A 26,124-nucleotide genomic window follows, 5' to 3' on the forward strand; every position below is an offset into this window, starting at 1 on the left:
CCTGGTTCTTGGTTAATGATATTGAACCTCATTCCCTCATTCCCATTTGCAGAGTCAGGTCAAATATTACTAGATAAACATTTGGTTTAACCCTTAATTTCCATTAAGTAAAATACAAAACATCATTCAACTGTTGTTGAAGTAGGTACTGGTTGCGCTTTATTTACAAAATCCAGAGATTTGTACACAGCAATCTACAGGACAGCGTAGGGCTGGTGTCAGGAGGATAAAGGACATGCTCAGCAGGAATTGAAGATGCCAGCAAGGAGTCTCCCCATTTCCAAAGGGAACCTGCTTCCTGTTGACAGAGGAAGCCACCAGACCCTTCCAGGAAGAAGAAAAGCAGCAGCAATAGCCAACCCAGGCTGATGTTGCAATTTTAGTTATCGCTGAGGCACGGGAACACAAGTGGTTTGTGAATGAAGAAGGAAGAGACCAGCAGGGTTTCGGCACATCACTAAGGGCCATTCTGCCTGGTTCTTTATTTCCAGCGCCCGCCAACCTTGCCTTTGGCTCCTGCCTTCTTGCTGCTGCAATACAAAAGGCAAGGAAAACATGTCAGTTTGAAGGAAGCAGTAGGGCATTCTACTGCCCTACACTCTACACTCTACTTCTGACTCTCAGATTAGTATGGAGCTGCTTTTGCTTTTCACATGCTGGGCACACCCATTATCGAGCACATCCCGAGAAAAACATTGTGGATGTTGTGGAAAGATTTTCTATTTCTGAGTCTTAGCAAAATGCCAGGATGTGCATTCCTGGAAGAGGTGGACCCTTCCAGATTCCTGCATTAACTGGACAGAAGTCCAACCAATCTTAGAACTAAGCAACAAGACTATCCTGCCACACATTTGAAGTCTTCTGAATTCAGATCTGCTTTGATCTGGATTTGAATGTGTTTCTAAATAAAATTTTCTTCTCATCAGGGAGCTCTTGTTGAGTTCCCCAGTCCTAGCTATCTGGTAACTAAGATAACAGGTTGAACGGTAATTTAAACACAACTAGAACTATTTCGCTCTAGCACAAGCAGAATAACTTCTTTCTTAGAGCAAGTCTCCAAAAGAATTCAAAGTTTTTAGGCCTCCCAATATTCCAATCTTGCTCATGTTGTACATGGGAGCAGTCCAGCTACAGTCCCCACACAAAGCAAGTTCTCTCCAAACATTATCTTCTTGCATACAGAGGAACAATCCTGCATGCAAGCCACTTACCTTCTGACTGAGAAACTGGCACACCTGGAGCCACAGAGGGACCAGGTATGAAGTTAGTTGGGTTAGATTCTGTACTGGCTCCCATTGGTAAAATCTTGGCTTTTGGCGCACAGCATACCACCAAACCCATCTCACACACACAGGACAGTGAAGCTGCTTCTTGAACCCAAAGCACATGCAAAATTGAAGCACATCTTTGACTTGGAAGAACGTGGGGTTGGGAGCAGGCACAGCGTAGTAGGGCTTTGCTGTCCTTAAAGATACCTGCTTCAGAACCACTGATTTCTTCAGAGTGGAGAAAGATGAGGAAGACATATCTGGGCAGATTTTTGTAGCACTGCCCCATCTGTTCAAGAATGCTAGCTGTGTTTATAGAATGATGTAACACAGTGACACAGACAGTACATATAGTGGATACTTTACCTTAAGACCAACTTAGACTTGACCTATTTGAAAAATGAACTTTTGCATGAGAGACAGTTGAAAGATTTCTGCTTCTGTTAAATTCATCTTTGTGTTGCTTTTGCCAACTTCCCCACGGGTTCAAAATCCAGTATAGGAACTCTATAGCTCCTCAAATGAAGGCAGAGCCCTTTTATCTCCACAAACGCCTGTAGTGTTTGATGTTATGCCTAACCTTTAGAATGTGCTTAAGGAGACTTAATAAAAATCTGAAGCAATAGGATCACTTGATCCTCGTATAACACACCAGCAGACATTGCTTCGGAATGTTACAGTCTGTTTTGGATAGAAATTCAAATACAAAGAAATCTCATGAGCTGTGGACTTCCTGGTGCAACCTTTTCAAATATTGTGCTGAGAATGTATCATATCTTTTGGGGAACAGTTATGAGTTATTAGTACAGGTTGCAGTATCCCTCAAAAGAGCAGCAAACCACTGCACCTTTCTGCAGGTGCACATTCTGTTGCGGTTTATCAGTCTACAGCTCTGTACAGAAAATACCGCAGGGAGATCCAGTCTTATGTTTGGCACCTACAGACAACTGAGCTCCCAGTGCTATGTTCGTCTGATAAGGCAAGGTTATGCGGTGAGGTGGGGAGGCAGTGCCTGTCACTCCTATCGGCCAAAGATGTCCTCACAGACCAGCATTTCATCCTGATGTTGCTTTGCTTAGGTTAGGAAGCACTAAGAAGACCACATCCCATCAGTGCAGAGTTCTGCCTTGCTTCTCTGCAGCTCCTCTTCTATGTCCGTTACTTTTCTACATGCTCTAGCTTCCAGGTTTCTTCTAGCCCTAGTCTCCCACAAGTTCACTGCAAACATGTAAAATAGTTAAAGACATGAGACTCAGAAAAATCAGATTAAATAGAAGTCATATGAAGAAGGAAAGCGGGAGGAGAGAGATGAGTGAAAAGAACTTGTAACAGTACAATCCTGTGATGTTAGTTTTGTTACACACCATTCTTAGCAGTCACTTGTTTACCCTTCGTAAACAAGATATTTAGATCTCCTTGTGTATTCAAAGCATCTCAATCAGGAGTTTGAAAATCCCAGGAATTAGCAGATGGAAACTGTGCAGGCATGGCATGAAGAAATGTGATTTTTATTTAGCTGTTATGTTCACTTCATTTTGCCCTTCATTTTCTCAGCGTGAGGCAGAATGGGAGTTATCCTTCCATCTTTAGCCTCATTTCATTGCAACAAGAAAATGTTGTTGTTGAGGCTGAAGTGACTACTTTGAACACTTAGAGGATATCCCCAGCCAGGGGCTTGGAAGGGGATATGGGTACTTACTGTTTCTGAGCCTGATCAATCCGGTTCCTGAGAGTGACAATCTGAAAACAACACACATGACTAGGGTTTTTAGGGATAAAGAAACTTTGTTCCACCACAGAGAGGAGACTTTTACCTGCTGAAGTGCTGGGAACTGTGTATCACAGGTGCCTGTGATAGGGATTAATACCTCCTTTGAGATAAAAGCTTACTCTTTCCTAAAGGAGAGAAACGTTACTCCTTGGTGATAAATCTTTAAGCCAATTTCACATTTCAAGGGAAAGAAGAGCTAGAATTTTATAGTCCTTTCTAGTAAAGTCCCTATCCATACAAATTGATCTACCATAAACTCACAAGTCAAACTGCAGGCAGATGAACTGGAACAAGCGTCGCTCTGACCAACTGGAATGCTCTTTCATGGCCTCACCCCATGAGGTATGAGTTGATCTCACCTTCTCACTCTTTCTCTACTCCTACATGTTAGGAAAAACATGAGCTTTGGATGGGGACATCAGGAGTGGAGTCCATATGTTCTACCAGAACATCTTTGTTAGCTGGCAGAGCAGGAGGTGAGAAGCCTGCAGAAGGCACCGCCTGCTTAGTCACTCATTTAATTAGAGCTACTCATCTAATTTTAAAGATGCTGAAGATGGCAATATTGAGGAGAGCTTGAACAACCACAGAGGAGAAGGTTGGAGCAGGGGCTCTGAACATCTTCCCAAGCTCTGTTGGTGACTGCAAGCCATTGGAGCATCTGTCTGACAAGATGTTGTCTAACTTTGCTTTGCCATGGGTAGACTTAGAATTCAACATGATGCGTGGAAAGCAAACACCTACCTTTTGCAGCGTAAGCACATTCTGGCCTGCCTTAGCATCATAATCCTGGCCCATAGGCCTGGACTCATTACTGAAATCCCAGGACCTCCAGTGCAGTGGAAAAGCCCCAGAGAATGAGAGTGTGACAGAGAGTCCTCTTTTGCCTCCTCACCATCTCATTTGTAACTAAGTCAAGGTTCTACCTAGCTTTTCTCATGTAGAAAAATCATACATTTTGCTCCTGCTTCTGTATGCTTCAAAGTTTTCCACTGCCTCTGCATGTCCAAGAACCAGTGACCCAGCATTTGAATATTTAAAGCAGTGTTTGATATTCCCCTCGTGCAGAACAAAAGTAAAAAGTCATACATTCAGGTTGGCCCAACAACTGGATTGATATTTCCTGGGTTGTGCCTTTCCATGGCAAACAGACAAAATAAGAGACTGAAACATTAGCAGGAACAGGACAATACAAGGAAGGAAAGAGCAGCTCGTCAGCTGCTTTTGTACTTACTCGTGGAATTTTTAATATCTGCTGCAGCAGTTTAAACTGTTTGTGGTAACTGGCTGTTTTTCACAAGTGTGGAGGAAAACCAGCTCTCTCTTCAGGTTGACCCAAGGACTTAAGACTTACCTTCACTGACAACCTTGCCATAGTGACTATTACACTCACTCTCCAAGGAAGCACCAAAGAGCAACAGATTCTACAGCCAAAGAACAGCTCCATTCCTGTGTGTTCCCATTCCTTCCTTCATCTCTCCCTTTCATCCTCACTCATCTCTCCCTCATTCTCTTTGCAGTTTTCACTTACCTTTCTCCTCACTTCCTTCCCTTAGAATCTCCCAATTCTAACACCTCAGCTGTGCATTTTCCTTCTACTTTGCCATTATTTGCACTCCATGGCCTTGATTTTCCTTATCGACTACCTTCCATTTGTCTGCATAGAGTCTTCATTACCATAACATGTACAACACCCCTGCCACTGCCTTATTTCCTGCTGTTGAACATTCAGATGACCTGTTATCCTTAAGCCAACCCTCTTCAGTATTTGGGATCTGGGTAGCCATTAAGCCACGAGGTGAAGAACCTTCCCACACTCCATACCATTCTTTTCTATGGGGTTCAGGATGCTTCTTGTGCATCCCTAAGCTTTTGCTTCTATCTCAGGTGTGTTGATTCCTGCACACAGCTAAAAGCAGAGGTTTGGACAGAGAATTATTTGTAGAGATGAACTGAGTGGGCCAAATGCTCAGTTCTTCAGCTACAACCCTGTGAGATCCTGACTCTTCTCCTAAATTACTTCGACTTCAAAGAGCACAAAGGGAGAGAAAAAGGAAGTGAAGGAAGTCACACAAGATGCATTTTTCTTTTTCCCTCTGCACTTGGAGCCAAGTGCCAGTTTCTGTCCGGCACTGACCTCTGACCATGCTGCAGGCTCATGCATTTGGTAGCCTTTGCTGCTGCTGTTACACAGACAAGTTCATCGTACTTACTACTTGGAAAGCTCCTGCAGCCTGCAACGTACTGTTAAAATCTAAGAGAGATTGAGATAATTACATTGGTGTTGCTCATTCCCTGTCAGTGAGTGCCTACGTAATTGGGAGTTAAAAGTAGAGCAAGACAGAGTGAACCAGTAGGATTTCTCAGCCACTGAAACCTGGTGTAGATAACATGTTGTGAAGGAAACCTATCCACTTTATGTTACCATTTGACAATGCAGTCAGATGCTCCTGTCTGGAGAAAGGTTTCAGTAACTCCAGAGAACTCAGTTCACAGGGATTCTGTCTGGGACAGGTATAAAACTTAATACATTCAAGTGTGAAATCAAAGACACTTAAAAACATTACTTTGTGATGGAAATGAGTGAATGAGTGAATTGAGACTCTGATTTTTTTGTACCACAGTTACCTAGAAGACAAACAAGAATAAACAAAGTGTGCTTGAATAGGTGCATTTTTCCACCGACACTGAGGGCACTGAAAGAGGCCTTCCAAGAGGGCACTGAAAGCCTTGAGGATCATCTATGAAATTTCAGCCTAAAATGTGAAATCCAGTCCAAGTACTTCAGGGGGATTATAGTTCCAGGTGCATTTCTGCTTAAATATTCCAAAAAGTCACTGAAGAATCAAATGATTTTGCCATTGTGTAGCTTTTGCTAGAGAATTCTTGGAGATTTTAGTGTTTTGGAGCTGGTATCAGTAGAAAAATGGTTTTTCCACTCACCTCATATTTTTTCCTCTTTATTTGCTCAGTAAAGTCATACTTTTCAGTCTGCAGCTGGTATAACCAGTCCCACAGTTCCTTCGCCTTGTCCCTATGTGTTTATAGAGAAAGGGCAAGAGGAGAAACACATCACATCATGTATTTTCTGCAGTTTTCACATCACTATTAGTGAGGCATTTTACATTTTGTTCAGTTCCATTCATGCGTTATCCTGCCAACTTCTTCTGGCCTCTGAAAGCTACTTAACTCTGAAAGTTAGTCAAGGTCACACTTCCTCAGATGAGAATCTTTTAGCCTTCTACTTTTGCATGTACCCATCACTAATATGCTTCTGCCAGATTTAATTTTCCCCTTAACTTGTAAGGATAAAGAAGAGTCCAGGGGAATTAGATGAAAAGGAAGAATGTCTGAATGCCTTGGAGATGAGCACGGCAGCTTCTATTGTACAATTGCATCTGCTTTAGGGCCAAAGTTAAACTCCACTGTGTACAGTCCAGGCCATCAAGTGAAGACTGCTTTGCACCTGAGCACTCAGCTCCCAAGCCTCCAGCCTCAGTGGTATTCTTACTCATAACTTAGCAGCTCTAACTACCCCGGGTACACTGTGATAGTAAAAATCAATCTGTGAGCTTGTTTATCTTACTTCAGATTTGGGTTTAAAGTTTGTGCCTAGTGCACTGGTTGACATTCTAAATGGGACTGACAGGCCATTTCAAAAATATCTCATGTCTCGTTTTCGCCTCTGTTCTTCAGACCAAGGAAAAGCAGAAGTTGATATTGTCCCTTGAAGAATTTCAAGGAAAGCCTCCTCCTCTCCCTCACTCTTTTGCTAGAGAGGACCCCAGGACAGTAAGTCCAAATTTCAATGGATTACATTACAGTAAGTGAGGGTAAGCATGTTACCTCAGCTTGTCTTCATTAAGATGGTCAATGTTCAAGGGCTTGCGCCTCTCTGCCAGGATCTTCTTCTTTGTCTCTCTAGCTGTTTGCTTCTTCCCTCTCTTCTGATCAGCCTATTTTCAAAACATCAACTCATGTCAGACTGCAGAAACGCAGGCTGAACAAAATAAGTTCATTAACAGAGCATGTAGGACAAGTTGCTAGGAATCCATAAGAAGGAAAGTCAATTTTTTTTCTCAACTTATAATACAGACTCTTTCTTGACAACCCAGTGGTTTAACACTTGATCTGTGCATTTACCTTTGCCAGATAGCTGCTGTATGAGGCACCCATAGAGGATAGAGCCTTCTTCTTCTTAAGATCATCCTCAGCTTTTCTCTTGGCATCTTCTTCCTCTCTCCGTGCCTTTTCCTCCTGCAGAGTGCAAGACAAAGAAGCAAGTTACTTTAGGAGAGATGCTCAGTTTCTCTAGCAACCTGTGTTACTACAGGGAGTGTGATCAGGTAAAATACATGTGAATACTGGCAACTCTCATGTCCCACCCTTGCTTTAAGAGGATGGTCATCTCTTCTGTGGACTGAGATAGACAGAACCTGTAGTTTCTTTCCATCTCTAGAAATCTCCTCCACCTAGATGCTGAAACAAAAAGAGACATGAGGATGCTTACCGCAAGCCGTGCTTGACGCTCCTTCTCCTTCTCAGCCCGAATTCTCTGTTGCTCTGCTCTCTCAGCTCTGCGCTTCTCCTGCAAGAAGCAGTGACAAAGGCTTGAACTCAGCCATGTGGCTTCACTTGCCTCTTGCAGTCCCCACCACCAAGAGCTTTGGTACACAGTGAGCCGTCGGCTCCCTTGCCAGGATGTGCAGGATGGGACTGATGTGCAAATACCAGGTGTAAAATGGAGATGAGTGAGAAAACAGACGTGAGAACAAGCAATCTGGGGGTGACGTGAATCATTCCTGTGCATGGCAACACTACCAAAGTAACAAGATCAATGGTTTAAATTCTCATCTTTCTGTCATCTAGCACCGCTGATGAGCAATACAAGGACTCACAATCCTCTCCTTAAGGGCAACCAGCTCTTCTTCTTCCTTACGCCTGGCTTCGAAGTGGCTGTCAATCAAAGCTTGCAGTTCAATCAGGTCTTTGTTCTGCCTCTTCTTTTGGATGTCCTAGAAGAGCAGTGAAAAGCTTTCAGTAAGCCTGTAGTACACTAGGCACACAGCCTGGAGACTCCCAGCGCTCTGCCAACACATACAGAAACAAAAGCAGAAAGTGTTGCAGTTATCTGTGGGCTGGATTCAGTATGTGTTGGTGCAGGTCAGAGACCAACCCAGGTGGTGGTCAGAAACCCAGAAGGGAACAGAATCCACAACTTCTATTTCACTGCATAGAGTTTTATCATTAGCTTGGCTTAGTATCCTCCTATGTACAAAGTTCAGCCAAAGTACTGGGATGCGAACCTTACCTAAAAATGCCCTTGCATTTTTGAGTAAGGCAGACATTTCTGCAGGGATTCTCAATACCAGAAGTTTTTCAATTACATGTCAACTTTCTAGGAAAGTATTTGAATCTCTGTTGTTAATCTTTTGCTGTCATTTCAGGTGGAGTTTCTCAGCAACAGATGAGCACAGACCTGCTTTATTTCAAACTTCTCAGTAACTTTTGGATCATTTGTAGCAGTGCTACGGGGGATCTTAGAGATCCTAAGCCTCTTGCTCCTTTTGCTCCAAACATTCAAGAAGTAAGAACAAACAAACAAACAAACAAGTAATAAAGAGTTTGTCTTGGCCATATTAGCCACAAATGTATCCATAGACCTTCAAAGAGGAGAGGGTAGCCTTTAATGGAAAACACCAGCAAGCATTCATTCTGTCCTGGACAGTACCTTCAGTTATATTCAATACAGATGGAGTTACGTGGTTTTGCACATACATACAGCTCAGGTACTGACAAGCAAACACATACAGCCTCAGGAATACTCACATCAAAATCTACTTTCTCACCCTCCGGTATTTTAGGAGCAGTTAGCCTGCAGAGAGACAAAATCAAAATGGAAAGGGAAGAGAAGGGAAGGAATAGGAAAAGGAATAATAAAAAGACAAAGGGAAAACAGAAAGGGGAAATAAAAGGGGGAAAAAAAAAAGTGAGAAAAGACAGAGAAGAGAGAAAAGAGAGAACAAAAGGATTTTCATGTTAGAAAATAGGCATGTTCTGAACTGATCTGCCCTTGAGAATGATGCTGACAAAGAGAGATGTTAATGGAGATGCAGAGCTGTGAAACAGCATGTTAACTGAAAACAAGTCCAGAGACCACTAGAGACCCTTGAACTTCATGGAGGCTTGTGTAAAACAGGAAGTCATCTGTGAAAATGCCTTCCATTCCCCAAATCTATGGCCATTCCCTACTAGACAGAAACACAGTGGCCCACAAGGTTGTCATCCATGCACTCTTGTTCTGGGCATTTAGCAGAGTGGGAAAGGGAAGATGCTGGAACCCAGAGCCATGTAATCTTTAGGAAAACATAGTTAAGCTCTAGCCAGCCCAGCTTAATGTTTGCCATTCCTCCAGCAGTCAGCAATCAGAGTTGCTCCCAGCTACATGCTTTCACAAAGAGTTTACTGTCAAGACACCTCATTTCCATTGGAAGTTGTGGGACATGGACAGTTTGTCACTTCCCCAACTCTATGATGAACTGGTTTGAAGACTCTGGCCGGTAACTGTTGCTAAGGTGTCCCCTGGCAGGAGCAAACGTCCTGGAAAGGCACACAGAGAACTGCATGAGGGGAGGGTTGTACAAAGTTTTCTGATGGCCATTTGTGTAACAGACACTGCAGGCTTCTGCTGGATCAGAAATACGATCACAAGGTTTCACTACCCTTCATACTTACTTTATTTTGGGCTTCTCCTCTGTATTTGGAAACATGGAGCAAAACAGGAAGGGAAAAAGAAGGAGAACAGTTAGAACAACAGAGATCATGCCAGCTGCTAAAGTAAAAGGAGGGAAGGGAAATTCAATCTTAGGGGAAACATCCCAAAGAAACTGGTTAAATCACAAACACTTCCAAAAGAAATATGCAGGCTCACATACCCCTTCTGCTGGGAGTGAATCTGTTTTTATCCTTAAAACAGAATTTGGCAGAAAAGAATCAAGAGATTGTATAAAAGTCCCAAACGTAGCATCTGGAAGGCAGTAAATGATTTCATGTAAATGATGAACTATTTTTCTCAAAATGTCCTGACCGACTTCTAAGGAGGACAGCTGGGCATTCAGGTGGAGGAAAACATTGCCTGTTTCAATCAGCCCTTCATTCACTGAAGTTAGCTTGGATTTGTAATGGAGTCACTGATAAAATAGGCTTGGTTGATTTAAATTAAAGGCCTCACATGGAGGCCAGGAGGGAAAAAAAGGCTGATGCCCTGTATTTTCTCTGTGCCCACGGGCTCCTAAGACAGCTTAAGACACATATCTTGGAGATATCTTGATGCCATGAGGAGAATGTTCCTTTTTCTGTACCATGTGGTGCCCATCAAACCCAGCTTGGAAAGACCATCCTCTCTTAGTGAGCAAAATTTCCATGAGTGGTAATGGAAATAATCTTTGCATCTCCAGGGAAGATGTAATACCCTGTAAGGAGGGCTAAGCCATCACAGAGGCTGGCAGTCAGAGGTGTCTCCCTGCAACAAGTTGCCTTTTCCTGGCTCTCAGAAACGTGCTGTCTTTAGGAGTTTCTTGCTTAACATCTGTGCTTGTGATCAATCCCCCTCTCTGCTATGCCTTTTATACTTTAGATATTAGCCCAAGTCTAATGCCAATAAGTTCAGCACTGTTATTCTCACAAATAGAAGTGAATTAAACTTACATATTTATTCTGGCCCAGTCTCACAGAGGCTCAGATTGACTTTCATAACCACATGCTACGTTTGAACTTTCAGGGATGCTGGATTTTGCTGTACAAGACTTTCCCTGTGTTGGTTCAGTGGGAGGAACAGAGGTAAAAAGCTCACAGCCTATTAAACCTGGTAAAAACAGGTGGCTTTGTAAAGGAAAAATGAAACCTGCTTCCCTCAGGAGTGAATGCCTGGTTATCCGTATCAAGACAGAGAAAGATATTATAATACCTAATAGAATATAATATATTACATTATACTATATAGTATTAATTTTGTCAAGTGCTCATTTGCATCCACTTTGGGACTGACTGGGGAAACTGTGAATAGAAATGGAAACAGAGAATTAAAAAAATCAATAATAATGAGGGAGAAAATATCAAAAACTGATACTAGAAAATATTTAGTGGAGATGCTTGCAAGGATATTGGATAATCAGAGATGGAGGAAGTGACTGAAAATGAGAAACTGGGATAATTATGAGAAAAGATGTGAGTGATGAATAAAGGAGATCAGAAGCAAAGCTTTCTTTTCTCTCACATATCAATTTCAGAAATGAAATTTCTGAGGTAGGCATTTTCCTCACTTACTATAAGAACATTGCCTACTAAAACATATTTCAGCAGAGGCCTGTAAATGCCAGAGCAGTGCTAATAAAATACACAACATGTAATTAGAAAAGATTGAGAGCACTTCTATAAAGGAAGCCACAAATCACTCCTGAAGAAAAATAGGCAAAAATGTACTTCTGTGCTTCTCCAGTTATTTTTTCAAATCATTTTGCTTTTCAAATAGCCAGTGAGCTTATTAAAACATAGGTTACATGGTTCTATTTTTGTTCTTCAAGCTGGACAGTGGAAGTAGTCATGGTTAACCAGTCTAACAGTGATGTTAATTCACACAGGATTCCCTTCCCTCGTGACATAGCCAGGTAATTCTCATAAACACTCCTGTTTAACTTAAGGCTGTCAGTTAGTAACACTTCAGAGAGAAAAAAGAGGAGAGGAAATGATGGATTTTGTTTGTTGACCTTGAGTGCCAGGATTGACATCTGTCTGTCAATGACTGGGTGAATTTGGCTTCAGCTTCCACCAAATCAGCATTTTCAATGTAATCAAACCAACAAACAATTGTCAAAAATAAATAAATGTATGAATAAAAGGTTGATTAGTTTTCTTGAAAAAAAAAAAGGTGTAGTTAGGATATTTAAAGGTGCCTCCAGAAAACCAGAAAAGGGGAAAATGAAGAAACAAAAGTATTTATTTAAAAATGAGCAGTAATTAAGATGTCCTTTGCAGTGCATGATCCAGCATGGTCCATACTGAATGCAACAAAAGGAGCTCAGAGATGTGATTTCTTTGGAGATACCCCATCTTTCATGAGAGAGTCAAGGAACTGGGCCAAAATTTATTGATACACAGGAATTTTCGTAGCAAATTCCTGTCCTTGGTGGTGGATTTTGATTGATCTTGTGCTCATTCTGCCCACGGAGCATAGGGCAAAATGTGACAAAATTTTGTGACAAAATCCCCATACACATTCCTGCCTAAAGAAGGCAAGAACCACTGGAAATCCAAGTTCACTGACATGGTGATTAGAGGTAGAGTCTCTGAATTTCTGGTTTCCAAAAGAGTTGGTTCAAAGACAACACACAGCACAGTAAACATTCTCCTGCTCAGTCTGTGAGATATTCCCACCACAGTCCTCTTTATGAAAATCCATCTGACCTGCCTTTGCTTCAGTCAGAAATTCCTAAACACCCTCCTTTGCCCCACTGCTGAGAAACAACATCTCTAACCCACAGTGTGTCCTTGAAAAACAGTATGCTATTAAAAAAGTAAGAGGGAAGAAAAAGGAGAGAAAGAAAGAGGAAAAGATCCCATTTTGAAGTGAAAAGTGTTGTGAGAGGCTCTGAAAGGTCCTCAGAGGATATCCCTAGAATTAAAAAATGAAAAATAAAACCCTGAAAAGTGAACAAGAAAATTTAAACGAACAAAGTGAAAAACAAAACCAAAACAAGAAATCACAGAAAAAGAAAAATCGTTCCCAGTGGTGTTGGGCTTTGTCTTTGGAAACATCTGGCCAAACAATCTAGGGGTTGAGGCAATCAGAACACAACTTAGCTATGTCAAAGGTTTTTTGAAGTCCACGAGAGTCTTCCTATACCTCTAAACTGATTTTGCTCTGGGGGGCTGGAGTTACTTGCCCGCATACCAGAGCAAAACTGTCCCTTCATAGATTTGGTTCTTTCAAGATTCTCATTTCTATCTATGTGTTCCAGGGCCTATTTAACCAGATTTTTAAAAATTTACTGTTTTAAGCAGCAAATGATTTGTTCCATCAGTCTGAATAAATTTATTTGTATGTTCAGTGCTAAGGACCATTTTAAGTGTGTGGTTGGAGCAGAAATTTAAATACCTGCATATTCCAGCCTGAAGAGCTTGACCTTCAAGGGTGGATGAGGGAGGCATATCCACACAAGGCCAAGCTCCATTTTTAATCATGCCAATGGAATTTAAGAGAGGCTTGACTAATTATTTGGATTGAAAGGTTATGATAATGAAAGATTTGATACATGGGATTTATCTGAAAAAAACAGAACAAGTTTCTAGGTCTTGGGTTTCACCACCTGCTACCCTAGTGGGGATGTACAGAGTTCCCAAGAGTGACTGGATATACACAGTGAGTGATTCTTTGCGGCAGTGAGGTTTTGGCCCAGTTCCTGAGTTTAAAATCAGGTGAGAAACAAAAAACAAACAAACAAAAAAGGGTGAGATGTTAGAAAGATGACTTTGTTGTCCTAAGACAACAGCGAGCTACCATCATAGTATCCGCCTTCTTCGTCAGCTGTAGATAGAAGGATAAAAGCAAAAGAAAAGAAGCAGAGTAGTCAATCCACAACCAGCACTGTTGTCCTAAAAGCAGCCATCCCTGTTCCCTTCCCACTACACTGGGCACCTGGGGCTCTCTGGAGATCGAATGAAAAGAAGAAACAAAGAGAGAAGGGTGTCTAGCTCTTTACAACAGCCGTACGTAAATACAAGGCAATAGTAAGCTGCAGTACATTTGCAAGGCGTTTTAGCCAGACACAATTGTGCTTGGTATGGTATCTCATCCCACTAGGAAAATGCCAAATCATGAACCAGTTATGTAAGTACAGATTTGTATTATTCATTTAATGGTTCCCAACAGTTAAAAGTGTGTTCTGTAATGTACTCCACCCTACATTGCCCAGCACACCTGGAAATAACTAGCTGTAAACTGAACTCAACAAATATCTTTGTTCCCCCTGACAGAAACTTTGTTTTTCTATCTGATACTGAAGTACTGTGCCTCCGGTCTCCAGCATCATCCTGTAAGGAGCTCAAGGGCAGGTGTTATGGGAACAGGAACAAAACATATCCATCTTCTGTAGACTTTCCTGAATGTCTATTATGAAAGCAGCAGCTTTAGTTACGTAGAAGTAAGGACAAAGCAATAGCTCCATATTCAGACTCATACCCAAATCCAACAATATTGGGTCTTCTTGCATCCAAACAGCAACTAGAAGCTTTCATGTGAATGGGAGCAAAATATCCAAGTCCCTGAACCATCATCTAGGGACTCACTCTTTCACCTTTTTGTCTCTCAATTCTGTCTTTCCAGGACAATAAACTGCAGCAGCCATGAAGAAGACCTGAGCCCTGCTGAGCCACATGTCGTGGTCATTACTTAGTCAGGGCTTTATATATATATACATATTTATGTATATAAAGGGGATGTGCTGACCCACAAGTTCCAAAGAACAAAGAGCCTGAGGTCACTGCAGTGGAGCTAAGACCACAGGATCCACACTGCTGTACCTATTTTGTGGAGCATTTTTGGCTAGCAAGCATACAACCCTTTTCTCCGAGTTTGTCCAAAGCCATCCAGAGAGGCTGCTTCCCTCCCACACTACCTGTGCTCTTGAACAAGGTCAGTGTTTTCAACACTGTTTCCCCAGCTCTGAAAAAGAAAAAGGATGAGAGTCTTTAGAGGTATCATCACATACCTTCTTCAGGGGCTTCTTCTGTGTCATGGTGTGAGCAGCGATGGAAAGACAGGAAATGGGAAGAAAGAAAAAAGGAAGAAAACAGAACAGATATTTAAAGTTCTTGGAAGCCTGAGAAAGAAACAAGGGAATGTGTGAGGGGAAAAGATGAAGTGATTAGTGAATTAAGGCAAAGAGAAAAGGTATCTGGAGAGGCTGTAGGGAGTTAAAGATGCTGTAAGGTTAAAGTAGTAGTAAGTAGGGAGATTAAAGGAGAAGAAAGCTGAAAGGGATCGTTACGGTTAATATTTGTTTCTCTTGCTTTGTTCTCTTCTACCAGACCAGGACTCCTGTTCACACACACTCACGCCTGTGTTGCAAATACACAGAGTAAATCAGAAGTCATGTCACATACCTGGCTCATGAACTTCATGTGTGAAGTGTCATGGAACAAGATGCAATGGAAAATAAGAGAATGAGAACGAGAAACCTGTTATTCCACAAAGCAAAAGAGCTTTCAAGCCAAAGGGGCGGAGAAGTAGAGAGAGGAAAAGGAAATAACATTGAGAAGTAAACCTGAGATAAAATAAGTTAATTACATTTGAAATAGCGTGTAAACAGAAGTCACAGGAAAGGAAAAGAATTTGGTCAAGTGAAAATGATTTATGATAACAGTGCAATGCTTTAAACAAAGCACTTATGAGCATTTTATGCATAAAGCACAATCTGACAGCACAGTGTACCAAGGTCTACCTTGGTTTGAAATATGCACATGAACAGAGCACTTTCAAGGCACTATCAGATCCATCCTTTTCTACAGCAGCATTCCAGCCCATTCAGATTAACACGATGTGTTTAGTAACCTGCTGAAATACCTGCTGTAACTCATCATCTGCACTCAGCTAACTTTCAGAGAAGCTCGGTTCTCTGTTATGGATCTATGGCCCATGTCATTTTCTTCCTTGAAGACGGTCTGGATGGTTGTCTAAATTTACTGCTCTGCTTCACATCCATTTGCAATGGAGATTTTCAAATTGATTACTTCAGAGGAAGAAAATGTTGATTAAAGTCTGTGCAGGTCTACAATTCATTCCTCGAAATTCAGCAAGGCAAGAATTGATTAGCGCTGCAGATCTGAGGGACAGCTTTTGATTTGCAGCCATGCATGCACTACTGAATATTTTGCAAAGCAGGCATAAAAAACTGCAAAATCTCTCTCTTTTATGCTTCCTATGTTTAGTCAATGGGTCAGACTCTGCCCTGAGATTTGAAACGAAGCTTTCACTGTAGGATGAAATATTCATTCTTCTCATATCACAGCACAAGATTTAACCCATTCCACAAAGATGCATTCTGCTGATCTACCCTTTCACAATAGCATATGTGTTGCCCAGTTTTTAATAACATTTCCAAAAAAGAGAAACAAAAAATATACATACAAAATGCATGCAAGGTGCAAGTTATCATTAACAGCTTGGTTATCATCTCCTGTCACCTTGTATTCAATTCCTATGCATGCTGTCCCAGCAGGCAGGCAGGCACTGGGGAGTTTAGAAGTTAAATCACATACCTGGAGGGGGGGCTTCATTTAGTAGGAGGTGTCAGGGGAAAAGGATACGAAAGGAAGATAAAAGAATTAGAAGTTATTCAGGAAGGGATCACCTCAAACTTTGGTAAGATCAGGTTGACAGAGGTATCTTTTACATACTAGGGTATAGGGAGAGTGTTAATAAGTGTGGAAGAGAAGAGCATTTACAGTGGAGTGTGAAGAACACAGGGAGGGGATGTAATAGAAGTGAAGGATAAAAGGAATTTGAATGTTGATGGATTGCAGCCATTTAATCATGCAAATATAGAAATACTGGACAGCATGACCCTTAAGTTTAAATAAAACAGTTTCCCAAGTGTGCAGTGCGACCTGTTTCAGCTGTATGCATGCCTTTGTGAGAGTATAAGTATGAGGGGATGAGAGTGACTGCGGGGAAGTCTTGCTCTGTGTGCATCTTTCCTTTTCCCTCTGAAGCTGCCCCATCTGATATCCACCACTGGCAGATTTGGGGCTTAGCTCCACAGAAAAGGAAATATTTAGGCCTACACAGAGTTTCTCCTAAGCTTTTGGCAAGGTGCCAGTGCAGGTACAAGTACTTTTTTCTGTTTCTTACAGGGATAGTGAATTTTAGGGGATGGATTGATCCTTCATGAGCGGTTTGTTTCAACATCTTCAAATTCCTATGTGCAGAAATGCCTCAGATTAACACATAGGGATTTAGGTATTGCATGCACTGTTGGTTAGATAGGAAACACCACAGTGAAGAAAAGCAACAGAAACAGGGCAAGAAACACAACAGCAATAGCTCTGATCTCATGCAGGACCTAGGACACAACAGCAGAGATGTGTGAGACAAAGGCAGCATTAATAGCACAGAATCTAAATACTAACAGAGCACTGTGAAGAGCTGCCAGAGGCTCTCACTGTGTTCATATCTCCTTTATAAACCTTCCTCTCTGTTACAGACAGACAGTTCCAAGGGAAAAGGCAAGGGAAGGCTGTAGGTAAGGCCTGACTTAATCATATCTCATTAGTAATTTGTGCAGGTTCCAAGCCGCTAAGTGTGTTAAAGACCAACACACAGGGCTGGGGGAGCTGCTCAGTTGGCTTGGGGCTGCAGGGGAAGAAGGTGAAGAGCATGCAGAGAAGCTGGTATGGCAGCAAGGTGCCCCAGCTTGGGCAAGCCACACTCAGAAAAGATTTAGGAGCAGGTGAGAATGAACAAATATAGCTAAAATGGGAAGAGTAGGATGTGAGAATAGGAGGGAGCTGGTAAGCAGCACACACGCACTTGTTGAAGCATTCAGTCATGCAAAATCAATCAGACATCCCTCCCAGCCTCAGACACTGAAGGAAGCTGAGCTGGTATCCCTTTACAGACAGCAAAGGGGAATATCTGGGATGGGCTGCACTGAGACGTGACTGGCCTCAGGAAGCTACCCAAAATGGCACAGAATCACTTGCACACTGCAGAGGATGCTACAAGTTCAGTTGCTGCTTTTCCACAGAATAAAACCTTGTAACTTTCCTGTCGGCAGCCCAAGGAAGTCTCTGAGTCCACTTAGTGACCATCGCTGCAGCTGACACTTTAGAATGCTGTTTACAGAAATGTTATTACATTTTCATGCATCAATTAGCTCGTCCTCATAATTATTCATTACAAGGTAGAGGGAAATATTACTGATGGAAGGTGTAAGGAAGCTGAAGTTACAGTTCATCATTAATGTTTGTGCTTTTATCTGGTCCTTCCACCATCTTCGAATTCCTGAGTATAATATCAGAGTTACTGGCAGGCTTTTCTCTCTCTCTCTTTTTTTTTATTTTATTTTATTTTATTTTTTTTGATGTTTCCACTTTGTTCCTTTTCTGAGCACAACCCAATCGTGAAATGGCCAATTGCAATTGGATCTCCAGCACTCAATAACCCTTCACATTGACGCAGAGGAATTCAGAAGTCACATACCTGCATGATGGACTTCTTTAAGAGGAAAGTAGCAGGTGAGGAGATGCAAAGAAAAATAAGAGAATTAAAGCACTAAAGAGAGGATCATTAAAGAAGAAACAAACAAGTTACAAGGTTTTTTAGCCAGGGTGGAGGGGATTAAAGGCATAAAAGACATTAATAAGATTAAAGGAGAAATATGAAGGGAAATGGATTTTGATCAGAAAATTGTGGCAGGAGGGAGGGTGTGGGGGATGAGATGCAGGTGAATGACACAGTCACGTTAAAAATCAAGTACCGTCAGTTGGCACATGGATTAACTTGTATTAAAGACAGGTCCATTAGGATCCGTAGGTTTGAACATGTGAGAAGGGCACAGACAACTCGCCCTTATTCATGTGCATAGAAATCCCAGCCCCTGCAGAAATCAGTGGGCTTGGAGGAGCTGGCACCTATTTCCCAAGTAGCCAGGATTTCACCATCTATATGGGGCACACCAGTGCAGGGCAGTGAACAGAGCACATTCCTGCTCTCAGGCTCATGAGATCAAGTGTGGGCATCCAGAGGGGCTGGGAGGGGCATTTAAAGGTCAGTGGAGTTGGGCTGGTGGGCAGATGCTCTGGTGGGCATGTTGTATTACCATTCTGCTAATCATACACTCTGCCTTGCCAGATCTGGCATTTAATACACACTATAAAATCAAGCCCAATAGCAATCTTGCTATCCCCATGTTCTCAAAACGCATATTAACCCATGAAAATACCAATAGTGGTGTAGTGGTGGGGGGAAAAAAGCAAACAACCACATTTTTTTTTTTCTTAATGTGCTTTTTTTTTTTTTTTTTCTTTCTATAAATACATTGCAGCGAAAATGATGTTACTGGTTCTGACCCTTAGAAAACCAGGTGTGATGGTGTGTGACATGTGGCACAATCCCTTCCCCAACTGGTGTCCACACACACAGCCTAGTTAAGGAAATCAGAGCGCAAGGGCAATAAAAGCAATACCCAATCCAATCCAGCACAGCATGCAACTGCTGGAGAGACAAACTGTTGCAATAGTGACAGCTAAAAACTGATGCATTCCGTTAACAAGCATGCAGTACAGGACATTCTCTTCTCAAGCTATGGAAGGCATTGGTGTGGACAAAGCACTTAGCTCAGTATAAAACACACATGCTCTTCACATCTTGTTCAGTTCCCCTGCCTTCTAGCCAGGAGAGCTATCAGGAGGCTGTCAGCTAGATCAGAACAGCAATTAGTACTTATTATAGCTTGTCCTACACGAGTGAAGCAGCTCCCAGCAGTCATGCAGAGGATATTTTCACATCCTCTCCTCTTCGGCCACCTCCAGAATTCCTGCACATGTTACTGCTCCAGACATAAACAGGAATTTGCAAATGATAGCACATAACTTCCACATGAGTGTGAGCTTTAGTGGGTGGAAGAGTCACAAAACAAAATGCAAAGAAATACAAGAGCATTAGGAACAACACCCATATAACAAACTTGCACGCATGCAAAATTGAGGGGAAGTCTGAGAATATATTGCATGGAAATAGAATAATAAGGATAAAATAAAGAAGTGCTACTGAAAATGAGGCTACTAGTAGAGATAGTAAGAAGGTAAAGCTGATTTAAGTGGCCTTACCAGATGTCATTTGTCTTAAACGCACATTACTGCAGTTCTGGATAGAGCACAGTCTCACACTGCCAAAGCTCACCCAGGATTACAGTAGAATTACAACCTGGAGCCAACAGCTTTTTGGTGGCATGAGGCTGCACTTACGATTGTCTGATGATAGCTTAGAAATTCCATTGCATCAATATGGAGAAAGCTATCTTTAACCATTCGTAAAGTTAAATAACACAGAAATCATTGCCAGTTGCTTTTTCATACAACAGGCATCAAAGCTAAGAAATGGACATGAGGAAAGGCTGCCATGGGAACACCAGCCATGGGCACAGCCACAGGTTGGCCAGCACTTAGCCCAACACAACACGAGGTCCAAAAATTTGTGCCTCCCAAAGAGGCACACGCATTCTCAGAGCACAGGGAATCCAAACTGCACAAGGGCTTTATGTTTCCCAGCACCCTGACACTTTGCTTTCATGCAACAATTACTATACAGTGTCATCAGAACATGAAGTGTCAAGACAAACATGATGGGAGAACAGCACTCAACACAGCTGTGCGTTTAAATCTGCACTCCTATGTCTGTTTTCAGCTCCTGTTTCCCCTTAACATCTCTGGTCGTCTTGGCCACATCTGAACTCACTTTGTACAAGGGGAATTTGGGAGTTATCTCATGTACCTTCCTCATGATGACCTTTAGTGAGTGGAAGAGTCACAGAGAAGGATGCAAAGGAAGACAGAAGTGTTAGTAACTGCAAGACAGCCTTACACACACATAAAACAAAGGGAAAAGGATTTCTGAGGCAGTATTGTGGGAAAATAAATTAATACAGATGGAAAAATCACTACTGAAATTGAGGGTGCAGACAATCTGAGATATTGTGACCATAAACTTGATTTCAGTGGTCGTATCAGATGTCACTTGTCTTAAATACACATTACTGCATTTCTGGGTAAAGCACACAGTCTCACACTGCCAAACCTTGCTCAGGTTTACAGTGGAATTTCAAGCTGAAGCCTACAGCTTTTTGGTGGCATAAAGCTGCACTTAATACCAGGAGATGACTGCCTAGAAAATTTCATCTTTAATCATTTGCAAAACTAAATAACATAGAAATAATGGCCAGTTGTTTTATCACACAACAGGTACCAAAGCTAAGGAATGAGTAAGTGGAAAGGCTGTTGTAGGAAAATGAGCCAGGCGCAGCTCAGTAGGAGGGCTGGTACTTGGCCCAATGAAACAGGACGTTCAAGGTACTGTGCCTCCCGAAGAGACGCACAGCTTCAGAGCAGAGGGTTTCCATACTGCTCAAGGGTTTTAGTTTCCCAGCACCTTGACACTTTGTTATTATGTAAGGATTACTACAAAGTATCACCAGGACATTAAGGGTCAAGACCAAGCTTGAAGGGAGTACAGAACCCAACACAGTTGAAGGCACAATCCTGCACCCCTATGTATGTTTTCAGCTCCTGTTTCCCCTTAACATCTTGGGTCATCTTGGCCACATCTGAACTCACTCTGTACAAGGGGAATTTGGGAGTCATCTCACGTACCTTCCTCATGATGACCTTTAGTGAGTGGAAGAGTCACAGAGCAGGATGCAAAGAAAGACAAGAGTGTTAGGAACTGCAAGACAACCTCGCATCCATACAAAACAGAGGGGAGGGGATTTCTGAGACAGTATTGGGGGAAATAAAATAATGCAGATACAAAAATCACAACTGAAATTGAGGGTACAGGGAACCTGAGAAATTCAGAATATAAACCTGAAATAAGCAGCTGTATAAGATGCCAATTGAATTAAAAGCACATCACAGCATTACTGGATAAAACATGCACTTACTACCAATAGACAGAGGACAAGTAAGCACTTTATACCAACATGACAAAAGCCATCTTTAATCATTTCTAATGCTAAGTAATATAGATAGAATGGCCAGTTGCTTTGTTATGCAACAGACCATCAAAGCTAAGAAATGGATATGAGGAAAGGCTGCCATGGGAACACCAGCCATGGGCACAGCCACAGGTTGGCCAGCACTTGGCCCAACACAACATGAGGTCCAAAAATTTGTGCCTCCCAAAGTGACACATGCAGCCTCGGAGCACAGGGTGTTCAAGCTGCCTAGGAGTTTCATGATTCACACTTTGACATTTTGTTTTTAGGCAACAATTACTGGAAAGTATCACAAGGACATTGAGAGTCAAGACCAAACTTGAAGTGACAGGAGTACAGAACCCAACGTTGCTGTAAGTTTAAATCTGCACTCCTATGTCTATTTTCAGCTCCTGTTTCCCTTTGACATCTCATGTGCTCTTTGCCACATCTGAGCTTACTGTGAACAGCAGGAATTTAGGGATTATCTCACATACCTTCCTCATGATGACCTTTAGTGAGTGGAAGAGTCACAGAGCAGGATGCAAAGAAAGACAAGAGAGTTAGGAACTGCAAGACAACCTGGCATCCATACAAAACAGAGGGGAGGGGATTTCTAAGACAGCATTGTGGGGAAGTAATATAACATGGATACAAAAATCACTGCTAAAATTGAGGTTACAGGGAACCTGGCAAATTATGATCGTAAATCCTATTCACATTGTTGTATAGGATGTCATTAGTATTAAATGCACATTATTGCATTACTGGATAACGCATGCACTTAATGACAACAGACAGAGGACAAGTCAGTTCTTTATATAAACATGACAAAAGCCATCTTTAATCATTTGCAAAGCTAAATAAAATAGAAATCATTGCCAGTTGCTTTATTATGCAACAGACATCAAAGCTAAGAAATGGGCATGAGGAAAGGCTGCCATGGGAACACCAGCCATGAGCACAGCCCAGGTCAGCCACAACTTGGCCCAACAAATGGAGGTCCAAGGTGTTGTGCATCCCAAAGAGATACAGCCAGCCCTAGAGGAATGTCTTTACAAGCTGCCTTGGAGTTTTTTGTTTCCCAGCACCTTGACACTTTGTTTTCATGCAAAAAAATACTTTGTAGCATTATTAGGACATTAAGTGTCAAGACAGACTGTGAAGGCAGTACAGAACCCACACAATTCTGCTCTTCTATGTCTGTTTTCAGCTCCTATTTCCCTTTGACTTCTCACATCCTCTTGGCCCTATCAGTGCTGACTCTGATCAATTGGAATGTAGGAATCATCTCACATACCTTCATCATGATGTGCTTTAGTGAGTGGAAGAGTCACAGAGCAGGATGCAAAGGAAGATGAGAAAGTTAGGAACTTCAGAACAAGCTTGCATCCATACAAAACAGAGGGGAGGGGATTTCTGAGACAGCATTGTGGGGAAGTAATATAACGGATACAAAAATCACTGCTGAAATTGAAGTTACAGGGAATCTGAGAAAATATGAATGCAAACCTGAATTAAGCAGCAGTATAAGCACTGTGTCTTAAATGCACATTATAGGATAAAGCATACACTTAATACCAACAACTGTTTTAGGTTTCCCAGCAGTTTGATGCTTTGTTTTCATCCAGAAATTACTACACAGTATCATCAGGACATTAAGAGTCAAGACAGAACGTGACGGGAGTACAGAACCCAACGTTGCTGTAAGTTTAAATCTGCACTCCTATGTCTGCTTTCAGCTTCTGTTTCCCCTTAACATCTTGGGTCATTTTGGCCACATCTGAGCTTACTCTGAACAATGGGAATTTGGGAGTCATCTCACATACCTTCCTCATGATGCGCTTTAGTGAGTGGAAGAGTCACAGAGCAGGATGCAAAGGAAGACAAGAGCGTTAGGAACTGCAAAACAACCTTGAACTTGCACAAAACAGAGGGGGTGGGGGATTTCTGAGACAGTATTGGGGGAAAATATAATAATAGAAATACAAAAATCACAACTGAAACTGAGGGTGCAGGCAATCTGAGATACTGTGAGCATAAACCCTATTTACACTGCTATATGCGATGTCATTTGTATTTAATGAACCTTACTGCATTAAGTATGCACTTATTACCAAGAGGACAAGGAAGCTCTTTATACCAACATGACAAAAGCCATCTTTAATCATTTCTAATGCTAAGTAATATAGATAGAATGGCCAGTTGCTTTGTTACGCAACAGGCATCAAAGCTAAGAAATGGACATGAGGAAAGGCTGCCATGGGAACACCAGCCATGGGCACAGCCACAGGTTGGCCAGCACTTGGCCCAACACAACACGAGGTCCAAAAATTTGTGCCTCCCAAAGAGGCACACGCATTCTCAGAGCACAGGGAATCCAAACTGCACAAGGGCTTTATGTTTCCCAGCACCCTGACACTTTGCTTTCATGCAACAATTACTATACAGTGTCATCAAAACATGAAGTGTCAAGACAAACATGATGGGAGAACAGCACCCAAAACAGCTGTAAGTTTAAATCTGCACTCCTATGTCCATTTTCAGCTCCTGTTTCCCCTTAACATCTCTGGTTGTCTTGGCCACATCTGAACTCACACTGTACAAGGGGAATTTGGGAGTCATCTCACGTACCTTCCTCATGATGACCTTTAGTGAGTGGAAGAGTCACAGAGCAGGATGCAAAGGAAGACAAGAGCATTAGGAACCACAAGACAACGTTGTACTTGCACAGAACAGGGGGGAGGGGATAAAGAATAAACCTGATTTAACTGGCCACATCAGATCTCGTTTGTTTTAAATATGCATTACCTTCCCTATGGGCTTTAGGTGGGAAGTACCAGAGAACAAAATGCAAAGAAGCATTGAGGGAGGCACATTCATGTACAAACTGAATAATCTCTCGGGCCAGAGGGTAGAGTTTAATCCCAATAAGGGATTTGCTAAGGGCAAGGAGGAGAAGGAATGAGAAATTAGCTGCACCAAGTGAGAGGATCAGACTACAGCAGGGGAGGTTTTGGAGGAAAGGTAGGAACCATAGGCAACACAGTGACTGTGTCCTGCTCCCCTTTCCCACACTTCAATTCCTCTCAGTGCTAAGGTGATGATGGGAAGGGATGAGGAAGGCCAAGGCACATACTTTCTTCATAAGCCCCAGCAGCTGGGATAGGCTGAGAGCCAGAACAATGAGATGGAAAATGAGAGCAGTTAGACTAAAGAGTATGTGAAAGCAATAGGGGATGTATAAAACATACAGGGATGTGAAATAGAGAGGAAAAAAAATGGAGACAGGTGACCAGAGTGTGCCTGGATACAAGGAATGCAAATCCTTCATGACCTGTGCTCTGCAAAAACCCTGTCAGCTGCTCAGAGCTAATCTGCCCCTGCTATAAACAGGCTTATAAGTTTTTCATACATGCCCATAGAAAAAAGCTTTGCAAATGCAAAGGGAACCAACCCACTCTTTGGCTCCTCATTGGAGCACCAAGCCCCAGACAAATGAAGTACAAAGGGTGAGTTTCTGTTCCAGCCCCTTTCCTGGTCCTGCAGACACCACACACCCTGCAGAGAGCCAGCTGAGTTATTTGCCAGTATCCTCACAGATGTAACTAATAACACCACAGAATGCAGGTGTTATTATTTATATTATATATAATACTATATATTATAGTCTATAACTCATAATATATATGTCATACTATATATAATATTACATATTATAGAATATGTACTGTGTAACACGTGGCTACACACATACCTTGCCACAGATAGATTTTGACTTTAAAATCCATCTGATCGTTATGTGCCAAGCTATGCAGGAGAAACCAGTTGATATGGGATATAGGCCTTCAGAGATAGACCTCAGCTGCTCTTTGGCTGGTGTTATCAACACCCAGGGCTGAAAACCAGCCTCAGAGCCTACTGCGGCCTGAAGGAGGGGATGGTGCCCACATTTCCCATGCTATTCCCTCCCCAAAACCAGTGGAGATGTCGATGGATACAAAACTTATGGGGGACCCATGGTGGGACCCCAAAACTTCCTCAGATGCCTTCCTAAACCAGTTGATCCTCATATGGAAATGTAGAGGCTCAGGGGAAGTAAGTGTTTTCAGGTGAGGCATCCCTTGTCCCAGCATCGTTCTCTCGCCAGTTGTTTTCTTCTACACTGAGCCCTGCAAAGAGCAGAGCCTAGGTGTCCTTCCACATACCTTCTTCATGGACCTCTTCTGTGGGTGGCAACATCATGCAGTGAAGAGAATGAAGAAGAAAATTAAAACAGAAATGATCTTTTTTTTAAACATCTTTGAAGTTTTCCAAGCACCCAGGGTAAGAATACACA

At 42.1% G+C, this 26,124-nt stretch overlaps 1 protein-coding gene across 1 annotated transcript; it reads right to left on the minus strand.

The window, feature by feature from the left end:
• Positions 1-131: 131 nt before the first annotated feature.
• On the minus strand, positions 132-24,581 carry TNNT3 (troponin T3, fast skeletal type). Its single transcript, XM_052695779.1, is given in 18 exon segments — positions 132-530; positions 5,253-5,293; positions 5,983-6,073; positions 6,886-6,995; positions 7,183-7,296; positions 7,550-7,627; positions 7,938-8,054; positions 8,869-8,914; positions 9,775-9,793; positions 14,805-14,822; positions 16,354-16,365; positions 18,296-18,310; positions 21,463-21,477; positions 22,283-22,297; positions 23,086-23,100; positions 23,615-23,629; positions 24,420-24,530; positions 24,533-24,581. Coding segments are annotated over 18 exon segments (915 nt in total). The 5' UTR covers positions 24,567-24,581; the 3' UTR covers positions 132-481.
• Positions 24,582-26,124: the final 1,543 nt, after the last annotated feature.

This window comes from Tympanuchus pallidicinctus, unplaced genomic scaffold (genome assembly GCF_026119805.1).
Source record: "Tympanuchus pallidicinctus isolate F22 unplaced genomic scaffold, pur_lepc_1.0 scaffold3, whole genome shotgun sequence".
Taxonomy (NCBI): Eukaryota; Metazoa; Chordata; class Aves; order Galliformes; family Phasianidae; genus Tympanuchus; species Tympanuchus pallidicinctus.